The 14,124-nt window shown below is 51.5% G+C and overlaps 1 protein-coding gene across 1 annotated transcript in view; it reads left to right on the forward strand.

Annotated features, from left to right (window-relative positions):
• The first annotated feature begins 413 nt into the window (after positions 1 to 413).
• B4GALT1 (beta-1,4-galactosyltransferase 1) overlaps positions 414 to 14,124 on the forward strand; it is a 15,466-nt gene continuing 1,755 nt past the window's right edge. Inside the window, exons 1-4 of the mRNA XM_009285062.1 lie at positions 414 to 546; positions 4,135 to 4,370; positions 11,812 to 11,999; positions 13,586 to 13,708. Coding sequence (XP_009283337.1) covers positions 414 to 546; positions 4,135 to 4,370; positions 11,812 to 11,999; positions 13,586 to 13,708 — 680 coding nt within the window. The remainder of the gene's footprint in view (positions 547 to 4,134; positions 4,371 to 11,811; positions 12,000 to 13,585; positions 13,709 to 14,124) is intronic.

Below are 14,124 nucleotides of genomic sequence, written 5' to 3' on the forward strand. Positions count from 1 at the left end.
TGTTGGCTTTTTTTTTTGTGTGTGTGTCTCTCTTACCTTACCACTGCCAGCTAAAACCTCCTTTTGCAATCTCTGTAAAGTGTTTGGATGTGATGCTGTGCTTTTGTGTCTTTTGCAAGCTTCCGGCAGTTGCTTATTCATGTTTTCGAGGTTTTCTTTTGCTAAAAATGTATGGTGGAGGCTTGTAAAGCTGCTCTGTTGGAGCTTTGTAACTCTGAACCCAAAAGGTGTCTGCCTACAAATCCTGGGCCAATATGGGTGACTGGAGCTGCGAGTCCACATAGCTCTGTCATGCCTGTCTGTTTTTAGCAGGGGCTCAAAATAAAGTGGCTCCTATGTCAGGCGGTCACCTTGAACAGAAGCAGAAAAGATTGCGATGGAGTGAATCGGGCTGGAAAGTTTACCCAGTAAACATGGATAGGGATACAGTTTTGGCAGGTGGGACAGCACTCACAGCAAACTTCGCATGCTTTCTTGGCATCAGCAGATCGTGTCCTGAGTCAGCATCCTTGGGAGACAACAGCCTTGGGGCTGCTTGCTATCCAGGTAGTCAAATTTCGGTCAGAATGATTTAAAATTAACAACTGGAACCGTGACTCTGGTCACCGGTTGGAAAGCCTGTGTTTGCAAATTTGGCTTTAGCCTCATCCTGCCTGGGAAGTGAACTGAAAGCATCAATTTGCGGTGGATGGTATGTTGCTGTTGCTTTTGTCAGCCACATGGCTTTATGAAGTAGTTTGTTTTAGCCGTATTTGAAAACAGCCTATTCAGGTTTTTTACATTTTTGTATTCTTACTGACACCAGTGAATGTATTAACCGGGTGATTTGCGTCAAGCCTGTCTCAGAAGCGGCTGCCTTGCTGTATGTGTATGATGCCAGTGCCTGGGGTCTCCTTACTGACCTGCATGTTGGCTGCATCCCTCAGGGCAGCGTTTGCAAGAAGGTGTGCTGCCTTTAAAACTGATTTGATTAACTGGAGGGTCGGAGCAGTACAGATCATTTCTCACCAGTGTCCTTCAAGACTGAAACTGTTAAATATCTGTCTTCCGCAGCTGGTTTTTATCATGAATGTGTTTTCCTCTCCCACCTTTTCCTTGCTGATGTTCCAGCCTCCTGAAGGCAAACAAGAGCAAGCGCTGGCAGGATAAGAGGTCCATGTTTGGCCCGGGGAGGCTGGCGGGTGCCAGCCTGCAAAAAGCCCTGCTTGCAGTGTCCCGATGCTTGTGGCTGTCCTTGCCCAGCTGGAGCTCACAAGCCGCCAGCGGGAGATTTCCCCTGTAAATTCACCTAAATGACAAACTTTCATTTCCTCCCCCCTTATGCTGCGTGAGTGAGTGCGAGACATTAAAAGAGCCTTTGTTTGTTAAACCAGAAAGCATCCCCCGGGCTGATGGGGCTCACAGTTGTTTCTTGGGAGCAGCAACTGGGAGCAGAGAGTGCAGCAACTGGGAGCAGAGAGCGCAGCCCACCCTGGCAGGAAGGGGCTTGCTCGGTGGGACGGCAGCCAGCCGGTGCCTGGGAGCGGGCCGGGCTGGCAGGGCCCCACGAAGGGATGTGCTACTTCCGCCCCGCTGCTTCCTGCAGCGTTCCACGGGGTCGGTCCTGCTGCTGGTGGCGGGGTACGAGCAAGGCAGGAAAATAACGTCCCTGGGCACAGATGCCCAATGTAATCCCATTTGCTGGCCATGACCAGTTAGGTGAACCATGCCCAGTGCAGTGCCTTTTGCAGTTTTAAATACACAAGTGTAGCATCATCCTGAGTGCTGGTCTCCTAACGGACGCTGCAGGGCAGAGGGATGGGCAGCGGGAAGCAGGCATGGAGGTTGGCTGAGGTCAGAGACTGTTCTGGGAGAGCGCTTGCCACCATGGCAGGGAAGCGATAACCAAATTCGGAGGAAACGATGCACCGTCTCCCCCTCCTGCCCCCACTGGTCTCGCTGCTCTGGCGCCTGCCCCCTGCCTGTCCCACCGGCACAGGGGTGGCCGTGCCTGGCCCGATCCTGCCACTGCTGAGCCCTGGTCCCGGTCATGCCGCTGCATGTTCCTTCCTGCCCCAGTTCCTCCTATTCTTGCCTCTTCCTCCTGCTGCAGAGCGCCCTTCCAGCTCTCTCTGCAAGCCGCTTTTTGGCCAGAGAGGCTTCGGCCCCAGCTGTACAGCTGCAGGGCAGGCATCCGCAGGACCCAGCTTGCACTGTGGGGCAGAGAGGGAGCCGGGCAGGCACTTCAGGGTGCAGCTGGGAATTGCGGGAGTGCTGAGAGCATGGGCAGACTGATCCCAGTGCCCGGGCTCTGAGAAATCGCTGCCTTCTCCTTGTGTGAGAGGGAAACGTGCAAACTTGCCCATTTAACCTGTGCAAAATGCAGAGATCCCTTTGCATCATGCCTGTGATGCCAGTTTCTGCAAGGTCTTGCCTCCACTGTGCAGGCAGTGAATTGGGCAGCAAAGCTTCCTCTCTGCCACTTGGGGTACACTGAGCACCTCTGCCTCTTTGGCCAGTCTCCTCCTTGCCATCTGCAGCCTGAGTGAGCACAGGTTTGTGGAGTAGCACAACTGAACTAAAGTAGCTTCTTCTAGATAAATAACCAGTGAATGAGCCATGAGCCTGGAGCATTATTTCTGCTTTTTTAGTAGTCACTTGTTGGGGTATGCGCGAGGTTGATTGTGATGGCCACTGTCTTTTAGAGCTCTAAAAATCAGTTGCGCCCCCTTCTCAAGAGGCTCCATAAGTGCAGCGTACCCCCCACTGGCACATGCACACAGAAGTGTGCACGCTGTGCATGCCCTCGGAGCAGCCTGGGGGTCTCTTCAGCAAATGCAAAGAGGAGACAGTAGCTCTAAGACACATGTGCGAGTGCATGCATGCACACACGTGCATGTGTTCACACTCAGATGGAGGAGAGGGGGAGGGTACAGCAGCCAAATCTTTAAGGAGCAATCCCCAGCCTAGTGCTTATGGTGAAGACCTTCTGCTTTATGCGCAGGGGCCTCAGCATCGCCACCCGCTGCAGAGGTTTTGTTGGGAGCCAAGTATGTGCGCAAAGCCCAATTTATTAGCTTGCCATTGCTGAGAGCAGGACATGGCAGCAAGAGAGGTCCTTCGGCGGGCAGCTACCACGCTCGTTAGCTTTTTGCAGCAAGTCTGTTCATCAGGGCTGGAGCAGCTGAAAGCAAATACTGCAGAAAGGCCAGCCTGGATGTTAAGAGAAGGCATCCACAAAAGGTCTGTGGTCAGCGATGCTGTGTTTAGGCCCAGACCCATGTACAGCTGTATGGGAGGGACCACTTTGGAGCCAGTATGGCGGAGCGGGGAAGCCCTGGCAAGCAAAGAGCACTCGTGCAGATACATGAGCCGAAGTCTTGCGAAGTAGGTCTCATCAGCCGTATCAGGTTGGGTGTACCTGCCCTCTCTCCTTGAGCTTAGCCTTGAGCAGCTCAGAGGCTGCCGTCCTCTCTGTGGTACCAGGGGGGCTTCTCAGTTTTACACACCAGTTTTGGCACAGATTATTTTGGCGGTTTCAAAACCTGCTGCTGTTGAAACTGTGTGCAGGAATTGCCAACCTGCATGCAAATCTGGATATGTTTTTTTAGTAGGACTTTTAGTAAATAATGGGCATGCCTACGGAACACTGAAAGTATCTATAAGAAAAAAAACAAGAAAGGGGGTTTTGTTCACTTTGCATGTGGCTAGTCTTGGCGTAATTACTTACGTCGGTAGGAGAGCAGGACTATTTTTGAAGTGCTTGATTCTCACGCTGTGCGAGGTGGATGAGAGCACAGAGGGCAATGCTCTTCTCTAGGCTGGTTTTGTGGCACACGTGCCAGTGGGAGCACAGCTGTTGGTTTGCCACACAGATGGGAGGATTTTCAAGACTTGTTTGCTGTCAGCAACTTGGCTGGGGTCTGGCACCAAGAGGCTACAGTGTTTGCGGATTTGCTCTGAATGGTGGTGTGCAGTTGCTTTGGGTACAGCTGGTCCAAGCTTCAGCACTTCCATGCACTGCTGGGATTTTGTTTGGATTCAAACCTCTGTTTTAAAAAACAAAACAAAAGAAAACCCAAATGTGTAAAGGGTGTGTGCTCAGAGAAATAGATTGTGTGTGCTCACTTGCTTCATGCTGTGCCTCTCTTCCAGTTGGTGCACTACGTGTGGAGTTTTTCCAGCCTGTGAACCTGGAAGAAGTGGCAAGAATAAACCCAGCGGTCAAAGCAGGAGGTCGTTTTGCTCCGAAGAACTGTATAGCACTTCAGAAAGTAGCAATAATCATACCGTTCAGGAACCGAGAGGAGCACCTGAAGTACTGGCTCTATTACCTGCACCCAATTCTCCAAAGGCAGCAACTAGATTATGGAGTATATGTTATCAACCAGGTAAGATGCTAAAGACACAGGGCTTTATAACACTCTCATAACAGTGCCCATGCCCCCTAAAACAGAGGAGTGGTTGCTTTATCCTGATTGGCAGTGGGCTGGCAGGAAGGCATAAGGTTGCTTAAAAAAAAAAAAAAAAGAAAAAAAGGCTGTAGCACAAAAAAAAAAGTGAAAATGAACATGAGCAATTTTGCTTTGATCTTGATGGAAAACCTGGGGTCCCCTCCTCCAGTCAGGCACGATTCGCTCTAAAGAGCTTCTGCTTAAAGAAACCACTTGGTGAGGAGGGAAAAAATCCCTAATGGCACAACCCAATCTAATTTCTCTTTCCAAATGTTCCTTTTTCCCAACTGCTGCAGGAATTGCAAACGGAGGTCTTTAAGGTGACAAGGTAGCATTAATGCCTAATCTGGCATTGGGTGTGCCATAAAGCCATAGGATTTCACATACTTTCTCAAGCAACTTCTGTTCATGTTAGTAATAGTGCACAAAATGTCAGGATGGAGAAAGCAAAGCTGTGGCAGTGGAGGAGGTGAGTGATTGCCTTCAGGTGAATAGAACAGAAAAGAAACAAGTAGTGATGGGGGGGTGGTTGTTGGTTGTTGTTTTTTTTTTCCCCTCGATAACTGATTGCCTTAGACCTGTCTTTAAAAACAAACAAAAAAAACCACAAAAAAAGCGCCATGTTTCACTCCAAGCAAGCTGTCTTAATTTATACCATAATGGTGGTTAATGAGTGGGTGTTGCTCACACTTGGAAAAGCTTAAAATGTGTAGGCATTTGCATGGGCTGCAGCGTGAAAGGGCAGATGCAGTTCTGAGAGCCCCAGCAGAGACTGCCGGCTGGACAATCTCACAGTGCAGTTTCTCTCTTGGATATGTATTTATATCCTGTTTTCTCAGCTCTGTAAAAACTGAGATGAAATAACATGCTGCTTTAAATGTAACTCCTTAAATTTGCAGATCAGCTGATGTGTTTGGGCATATCAAACACCATGAATATTTAAAATGGTTGCCCAAGCGATAAATTTCCTTACAGAATTGAAAGTAAGGGGAGACCTTTTTCTAGAGAGAAAACCAGTACTCCATTACTACTATTTCTCCTACTTTGCTCATTTCCAGGGTGCCCAAGATCTGGGCAAAAGTGCTTTGTGGGGAGTTAGTGGTAGCTGCCAAGCACAGCAGCCAAGATGCTCCAGTGTCTGTGGCCGACTGTGCTTGTGGCCTGGCGGCTGTGTTGTTGAGAGCACAAGGTGTTTCTGCAGCATGCGGACTGGCACGCTGTGCCCTAAAATGAAGCCCTGTAAGGGGACTCTTCCTGTATAATGCAAAGAGCAGCTGGTGCCGCTGCGGTCCAGCAAAGCAGGGCCAGCCCCAGCCCTTCGTCCTTCAGGCTGCATTTCCTTGCACATGCAGCATTTGTCTGTGCAAGTTACTGGTGTCACAAGGTTACTTGAGCCACGGTCCCCACCGGTCACTGGGGTGCAGGTGGGTGAAGGTGGCAGAGCAGCATGCCTCCCTTTTCTGAGTGTGGCTCGGAAGCGAGGGTGTGATGTGGTTTCCAGCAGTGATTCTGCAGTGGGGGCTGCTGCTTTCCTGGCCAGGTGTAGCTCACCGGCTGGGTCTGCGGAGGATCGGAGAAAGCTGCCCGCCCGCAGTCTGGGGGCACCACTTGTGGGCGAGCAACCATCTCCATAGCAAAGAGCCGTCGGTACAGCTGGGGATGGTATTTCCCCATCAGTGGTGTTTGAGGGTAAGGAAGGCGAGGGGCCCGGTCACATGGAGCTGTGCCGGCACCGGTAAAGGCAGACAGTGTCCAAAGCTCGGTTGGAGTTCCCGCTGCTGCTGCAATGGTGCATGCTGGCTTGCATTGCCCTGCATTGCTGGCTCCTCCTCTTCTCTGGTCCTGTCCTCCAGTGCTAGGGCTGTGGAGCTGTCTGTGTGCTCTAAAGTTAGCCCTCACAAAAATTACTGAAGCAAATGTTTTTTTCAGATGCATCCCTTGAGCAAAGTTGGAGTGGGAGTGACATGCAGTACACAGGGTATATATGTCCTAGACACATCCAGCAGTCAGATGTAGGTTAGCAAGTAAGACTATTTGATTTGTAAAATAAACATGGTCCTTCTGCATGCCTCTAACAAGCTGTGTCTGGAAGAGGTGGAGTGGCCAGTGGTAGTAAACCCACTGGATGCATCTCTTGAGGGTGAGTGGGAACACTGAATAGAGAGAGTTGCAGAAAATGTATTAATTCTGCCAGAAGTACAGTAGGAAAACTGTCTTATTTCTCTGCTGTCTTGACAATTGCTTTTCTCTTTTTCTTGTCTGTCCTTCCCTTTGCATCTGCCCTCCTTTTTTATTATTTTATTTTTCCTTCTAGTGGGGAAATATTACCTTTACTTGTTAATCCTGTCTATAGCAAAGCAATCACTGAAGCAAGGAGAATTACTGTGTGATCTGGTTCTTACACGCTGCCTACGTGCTCTTCTGTGCTCTGCATCTCATAGAAAGAAAGAGGAGCGCTGAGCCCTGCTACTGCTGCACTGGTAATGTCAAACTTCTTCCTTTCAGCGCAATGTGTTTCCATCACGAGTCCATTGTGTCTCCACCATGCTGTTCTTGTGTGCCTGAATGCCTCGGAGTAGGACTTGGCTGAAGTCAGGGGGATGATGTTTGTAAAATGTCCGGTGTGTAACAGGAGCCAGTGGAAAATATATATTATGCTTCACCCTCCGCACCCTACCCCCCAGCAAAACCCAAACCCGATGTGTGGAGTAGCAGTTGCAGGATCTTTCAGATAAATGTGAGATGAGGACACGCAGCTGGGCGTGCTTTTTGTAGCACCCATTCAATGCCATGCAAGCTTGACTTCCATCAAGTGAGAAGGCAGTGGTGAATTTGTGGCGTCTGCCTCAGTCCTGCTCACTCCCACCGTTACCCACATGCTCTCCGGCACCTTCAGCCATTGCCACGTGGGTGCTCAGGTCTAGAAATGAGTTTTCTTCCTGCAGTTCAGCCTGTGCAAATGCCCATGCAGCCAGACTGAAGTTTGGGAAAGGGGAGACTTAGCAAATTCCCTGAAAACCGTGCAGCTGCAGTTTTCCACTGGCCCCTGGCATTACCTGCAGTGTCCTCGATAGCCTTTTTCCAGAGTGTGTGTGTGCGTGAGTGCAGAGTGGTTGGGGCATTGCACTTATTCATGTTATTTTGCAGGGGGTATCAGGACCCCCCAGGTATGCAGGCAAAGGAGGAAATTGTGCTCAGCTCCTGCTTACCCTGGCAGTGGTGGGGGAGGAGAGTTTCCCCTGTGGCTGCTCTCTCCTGCTGCCTGATGTAATGGTGCTGAGGCCTCAAAACACCCTCTAACAGAGAAATAGCAAAGTGTCTCCTGGTGTCTCTGTAAGGCCCTGGAAATCTGTTTCTGCCTGCTCAAGTCCACTGGAGCCTGGACTTTCACGTGGACATGGTGTGTGTGGTTCAGGCCGTCTTGGGGGATCCCTGACTTAGCTAGCAACCTCCTGTTGGAGGTGATGGCTCTCTCCTAGCTGGCCAGAAACACGTATCCTCACCATTACCTCCCTGAGACCCGGTGAGTTTAGGATCCAGGTGAGAGAGATGCAGCCATAGGTCCTCTGCACTGCTGTGCTGTCTGCAGGAGGAATCACAGAGCTGCCTCCCACGTGGAAGTGGGAGGCAGGACGAAATTGGGACAGATGGCTTCTTGCTGGTTTGCAAGCCCTTTAGCTTGAGTGACAGTTCCAAAACCCTCAATTTTATCTGTCTGGCACTAAAAAAAGGTATCATCCTTTGGTAAGTCTGGCTGAGCAAACCAGATTCAGCAAAGGTAAGGGATGGGAAGTAAAACAGCCTGGATGTTCTTTTGCTTGGGCTGATCATCTCCAGGTGTGAGAAGGAGTCAGTGTCAGATGCTGCAGGACTGAGGCAGCAGATTGTCCCCCTTCAGCCAGTCTCTCGTGGACCAAGGAATGGGGATGTACTTGAACATGCTGGGAGAGAACAGAGAGTAAAATCAGGAGCCAGAAACAGGTACTGGGTGCCAGCACTGAACTTGGACATGGGTTAAGTTTCAGGACAAGAGAACATAGGGAAAAAATTGTCAGGAAAAAAAACCATAGCAAAACCATGCTTGGACTTAGTTGAAAGCCTAGGAGATAAGTGTGGAGGCTATGTCTAGAGCTTGGCTGCATTGTCAAAGCAGCAGTCTCCTGTGCGCTGCCTAGCTCTTCAGGATGATGCTCCTCTGTCCAAGAAAGTCCAAACTGATCCATTTCCTTGTGGCAAACGATAGGGAGCCTCCAGGGGATGAGGAGCTGCGAAGCAGAGGTGAGGGCTGGAGATTCTTCAATTGTGCTTTATCTGCTCTCTCGAGGGTTGCCTGTGGTACTGTGCCCTGTGCTGACCTGGAAGGGACAGCAGCATAGAAAGGAGATTTCCCAACTCTGCTTTTTTTTTTTTTTTTTTTTTTTTTTTTTTTTTTTTTTTCTTTCAAAAAGTTGGGGATGGGGATCAGTCAAAGATGGAAGCCTGCAGCACGTTTCTGAGTTTTGAAAGATCTGAATCTCAGATACTGCAAGCACGCCAGTGCTTCCACATTGCCTTAGGTAAAGGATCAGAGCTTTCTACAAAAAGCAAAACCTCGTCAGCCTTTTTTTTCTCCGATACATGCTGTAGAGCCCTGCATAGCTCCTGGGACAGAAAACGAGCCTCCTGCCTTCAAAGGAGTCACAACTAATAACAGCATTGCAAGGTTTGCTGCATGAGCTACCTGCTCGCTGTAAAGTTACTAAAAAAATGGCTTGGAGAGGGGTTTTTGTTTTGGTTTTTTGTTGTGATTTTTTTTTTTCCTCCCAGGCCTTTTGGATCCCACAGTGTGAAACTGTGTGGCCATTTGGGAGGAGAGCGGCAGTGCCCATGTGAAGTGTTTGTCTGTCTGGTCCCTCTCCACACACAGGGCTGTGGCGTGTGCTCTGCTGGGGTCCGGTGGATGAGGCGGCAGGAGGGGTCCCGCGCACTCTTGGTCCGGTCACTGCGCTGTGCTTTGGGGTTTTTCAGGGAGAGGTTTAAAAACGCAGCTCCTCGTAGCATTGTTAATCCCTAAGTGTCACCCAGAGGAGTTAGAGGCTACTTGAAGGTGTGGGTTAATTATGGCTGAGCCTCTGCTGGTAACAAAATCGGTGTGAAGTGCCTTTGCCTTGAAATTTCAGTATGGAAAAGAGCAGCCAAAGGGTGTGAAATGAGGACACTCCTAGACTGGACCCAGCAGGTGCTTTGAGGTGTGAGCTTATTGCACTTTGCGCCAGCACCGGGAAAAGTCCCCCTTGGGACTATGGAGCTAGGCCCAGCTTTGGTGCCGTGGGACCTGAGGAGCACTCAGCAGCTGGGGCTGGGCAGCCCTCTTCGGCGTGGGAAGAAAACCCTCCGATCCCACAGCCTCAGCCGCTCCCTCTCCCCAGCCTCTTTGTTCAACTTGCCTTCATTTTCTGCACTCAAGTTTTCACTGCTCTTGCTTATGCATGATGGTGATCATCTTCTCACCACCTTAGTTATTGCATGAACCCTTTTGTTTCGGGTGAGGATGCTGAGTATTTGCTCAGATCCTCCTCCACGAAAGCTCACTCCTCCCTGTGAAGTCATTTACGCCCAAGGCAGGTGATGAATGCTTTTGAAAACCTTGGTTTGACACTTGCATGTTAAAACCTTCATTTGAAAGATATTTGTGGCTGTTTCAAGAACCTGCTTTGGCTCTCCAGCCGCAGGTCCATTAACCAGTCTGGATTAAACAGTTTCCAGACTGATTATTTATTAACCAGGCAAAGCCATTTGGGAGGAGGTGATGTTCTAAGCTGCTGCTCCTTGGGCATAGTATTTTATCCATCCTTGATTCACATCCCATGCCAGGTGCAGGTACCGCAGAGTGGGGGGATGGCTTGCACGGCGGGGGAGTCCTTTGGCTCAACACTGCTCCGAGGGTGTGGAGAGGGAAAGGTGGGATGTGGTAGAAGAGAAAGGATTTGGCAGTCTTGGTTTCCAGGCTGGCAAAAAACTTCAGCCTCCTTCAGCAATTCCCTATGAGTTCCCTTCCGCCTGCCCTGTTCCCCTGCACAGAGTTTGGGTTTGAAGCTGCTGCTGCAGAGTTGGGTCCTGGATTGGAAATCCTTACTCTCAAACCACCGGTATTCTCAGGTTTGTGGGTATGATCCTGTTGTTTTTTGAAAGTACTCGAGCAATTTGCGAGCCCGTACTTGTGCTCAAAGCCACGTGTGCTCTTGAAACGTTTCTGCCTGAGAGAGGCCAAACTGATTTCTCCTCGGGTGCCTCGTTGCTTGGGGAGGAGAGCAGAGAGTTTCCTGCCCCACTTTCTGCAGGTCCCTTTGTTAACTGCGCCTGCCCTGGGATAAATGTGCCCTGCTGCGGTGTCAGCTCTTTTCAGGTCCTTCTCATCACGGCGACAGCCCTCCTGGTTTCGTTTTCCCGGTGAGGCCCCCAGGACAGATGGTGGGTCGTGCCGTGCTCTGGCTGGCAGAGGAGCAGCAAAGAAGGGGCCGTGCACCACAGCAGACGGTGGTGTCGAGTGTGTGAGCCATAGCCCTTGCAGGAAGCAGCTCGCACCAGCCTGCCATCCAGTAAACAAGGCTGGGTGTCACAGCCACGTGCCAAACCAGCAGCTCCCTTTCCAGGGCCTGGGGAGCGTGCACGACTGCCCAGAGCTTGGCACGGGAGCAGGAGCGAGCGGCAGAGCATCAGACCTTAGCTCCTGGTGCCACCCTGTGCTTTGCAAATCAGGTCTGGTGTGTGCTCATATGTGCTGCTGAGCAGAGGCTGTGCCACGGTCCCACAGCTGTCTTGAGGCAGAGATTATGAAGAGGGTGCCAAAATCCTGGCCACAGCAAGGTTTTGGTCCTTGTCCTGGCTGTAAGCTAAAGCACAGCCAAGGTTTCCCTTTGTAGCAAGGGTCCTTTTTTCCAGAAGAGCTCATGTCTCTTTGCTTTTCTCCACTGCTCTGGGAAGCCCCAGCTGCTTGCCCCGGCAGTCCATAAACGTTATCACAAAATTCAATCCCTAAATGCCTGTGCATGGGGTGGGACGGGGGACCGCTCAGCATCAAACCTGCCTGCTTGGAGCCTCCCACCAAGAGAGGGGAGCTGAGCCAGGTCCAGCCTTTCCTCAGCCGTTTTGGCTGCCCCCGTGGTTTGCAGCTGGCTTGGATGCCATTGTCCTACAGGTGGCATTCTGGGGGGAGCTCGCTGCAGATGTCCTGTGGGTACTGCGGGGGGAGTGCTCGGGCTTAAGTTCAGTCCATCACAGGCACGCCAATCCAGTGCGGCGACACCGGCGTATGGCGACAGGTAAGAAACTGCTGATGTCAACTGTTAAATTTAAGTCACTTAACTGATTTTTTTTGTTGTTGTTGTTTTTAAATTAGGACGGAGAAGAAGAATTTAACCGTGCTAAACTGCTGAATGTAGGATTCACAGAGGCTTTGAAAGAGTATGACTATGATTGCTTTGTGTTTAGTGACGTAGACCTAATCCCAATGGATGACAGGAACACCTACAAATGTTACAGCCAGCCACGGCACCTTTCCGTATCCATGGATAAATTTGGATTTCGGTGAGACGCCTTTTGGAGCAGCATTTTGTTCCTAATATTGCTGTTAGCCTAGCAGGCCAGGCGCAGCATTACACATCCCCACCCACCACTGAAAGCCTGGGAAAATGTCTCTGGCAAAAGCCCGTCTTGGCGTGCGCGTCCCTGCAGGGAGCGGGTGGCTGTGAGCGGGATCGGCTGGAGGGGAGGAGAAACGCAGCTGAGCAGTTTATTAAAATTCATGGCTTCTGGAAAGTGAAACGTCGGGTGAGGAAAAACTAAGAGCCCATCGTTTTGCAGATGCCCACATATCCCTTCTTGTGTTTCAGACTGGAAGCTGGAAGACAGCTAGTGTTTCCACCCAGTCTGAAAAGTGAGACACTCTCACACAGTGAGAATTATGTGCAGCTTTAAAGACTGCATCAGATGCTATTTTAAGCGCAAAATGATATATTTTTGGCTGTTCGATTTTGGGCCACTGGGGGACCTGCCCTGGTATCTGAGAACAACATGAAATGAAATGCCTTTCAGCATACATTTGGGTTCAGCAGGTTGCTGCAAACAAACATGCGTCTTGCTTTTCCTTTCTCCCCCCCCCCCCCCCCCCCCCCCCCCCCCCCCCCCCCCCCCCCCCCCCCCCCCCCCCCCCCCCCCCCCCCCCCCCCCCCCCCCCCCCCCCCCCCCCCCCCCCCCCCCCCCCCCCCCCCCCCCCCCCCCCCCCCCCCCCCCCCCCCCCCCCCCCCCAAATCCCCAAGGGGGAGTTTAAAAGCTCATCTATAAGGTGAAAACCTGTCGTGACCCCATGGTGGCCAGTAGTGCTAAAGATACAGCAGTGGTGTTGGTGGCAGGACCCCTGCACATCTCCACTCCAGACCCAAGCCCTGCTTGGAGCAGGACTGTTACCAGCACCACAGCAGCTGCAGTTTTTTCTTGCAGCTAGGTGAAGCTTAGAGCAGAAATGCAGGCCCCAAGGGGTTGTTCTGCTTGCTGAAGCAGAGACAAGGTCTGCGGTAGGTCCTGGTGATCCCTGCGTGTGCCCTCTCCTGGTGCTGTGGGTCTGAATTTCATCTGTCCCTGATCCCCCGGTGAATCGTCCCCCATTTTGAGCAGGAGCTGGTTGGCTTTGTGTGTGCAAGGTCATGCTGCTGGCTCAGTTTTGGGCTGTGAGCTTTCCTTTGGGGCAGTGGGGATCATGGAGGCGAGCGGTGGAGCTGTGGGAAGAGAAAGCTCTGTGGCACCTCCGATGCCTCACAGAGCTCTTACCACTCCTGGGGCGTACATGTCACCCATCTGTCCTTTGGCAAGGTGATGTGCATCTCACTGGCCTGTCCTTTGAGGACAACGTACTTCTCGGTGAAAGATTGCAGCCATTGCCAGTTGCAAAATACTTCCCAGGTGTATTTGGGACTGAGCTCACCGGCTCCCTGTGCCTCGGCCGAGTCCAGGGCACCGAAACATGTGCTGCTCCCTGCTGCAGGGAGGCGCCTTGCGGTGGGTGCTAGCTTGCGGTGGGCTGGGGTGAAGGGCAGGGGCAAGCCCTTTTCGGGTGTGCAGGCTGCTCCTTGGCTAGCACCTCTCCTACTCTAATGGCCTTTTCTCCCTGCTTCCAGGTTGCCTTACAATCAGTATTTTGGAGGCGTATCTGCCTTAAGCAAGGAGCAGTTCACAAAGATCAACGGGTTCCCAAACAATTACTGGGGCTGGGGTGGTGAAGATGACGACATTTATAACAGGTAAATAAATACCCTCCTTGGCACCCAGAGTGCCTCCGGGGTGGGGATGAGTACAGACCTGCTGCTCTTGCCCGGGTGTGTGTGGGGGTGCAGGTTGTCTCTTCACCCAGACTGTCGGAGCCTCCCCTCTGGGTGGGGGACGGAGGTGGCACGTGGGCAGCCTGCTGGCTGGGGGAAAGCGCCTCGGGTGCTGGCTGTTCAAATTCCAGTCTACAGCCTGGAGCAAGGTTAATGAGGGCGTTGGAGGAGCTGGTGGTGCAGGTGTGGGTGTGGTGAATTAGCAGATCCTTGGTGTTGGCAGGGGGACATCTCTTTTCCCCATGCTGATGTGCCCACGTGGAAAGGGACTGGCTTTCCCTCCCTTTGGTGTTAGCAAGCCTGCAAACGCACTAGTGATATCCTAAAAAAAAAAAAAA

This window comes from Aptenodytes forsteri, unplaced genomic scaffold (assembly GCF_000699145.1).
Source record: "Aptenodytes forsteri isolate BGI_AS27 unplaced genomic scaffold, ASM69914v1 Scaffold167, whole genome shotgun sequence".
NCBI lineage: Eukaryota > Metazoa > Chordata > Aves > Sphenisciformes > Spheniscidae > Aptenodytes > Aptenodytes forsteri.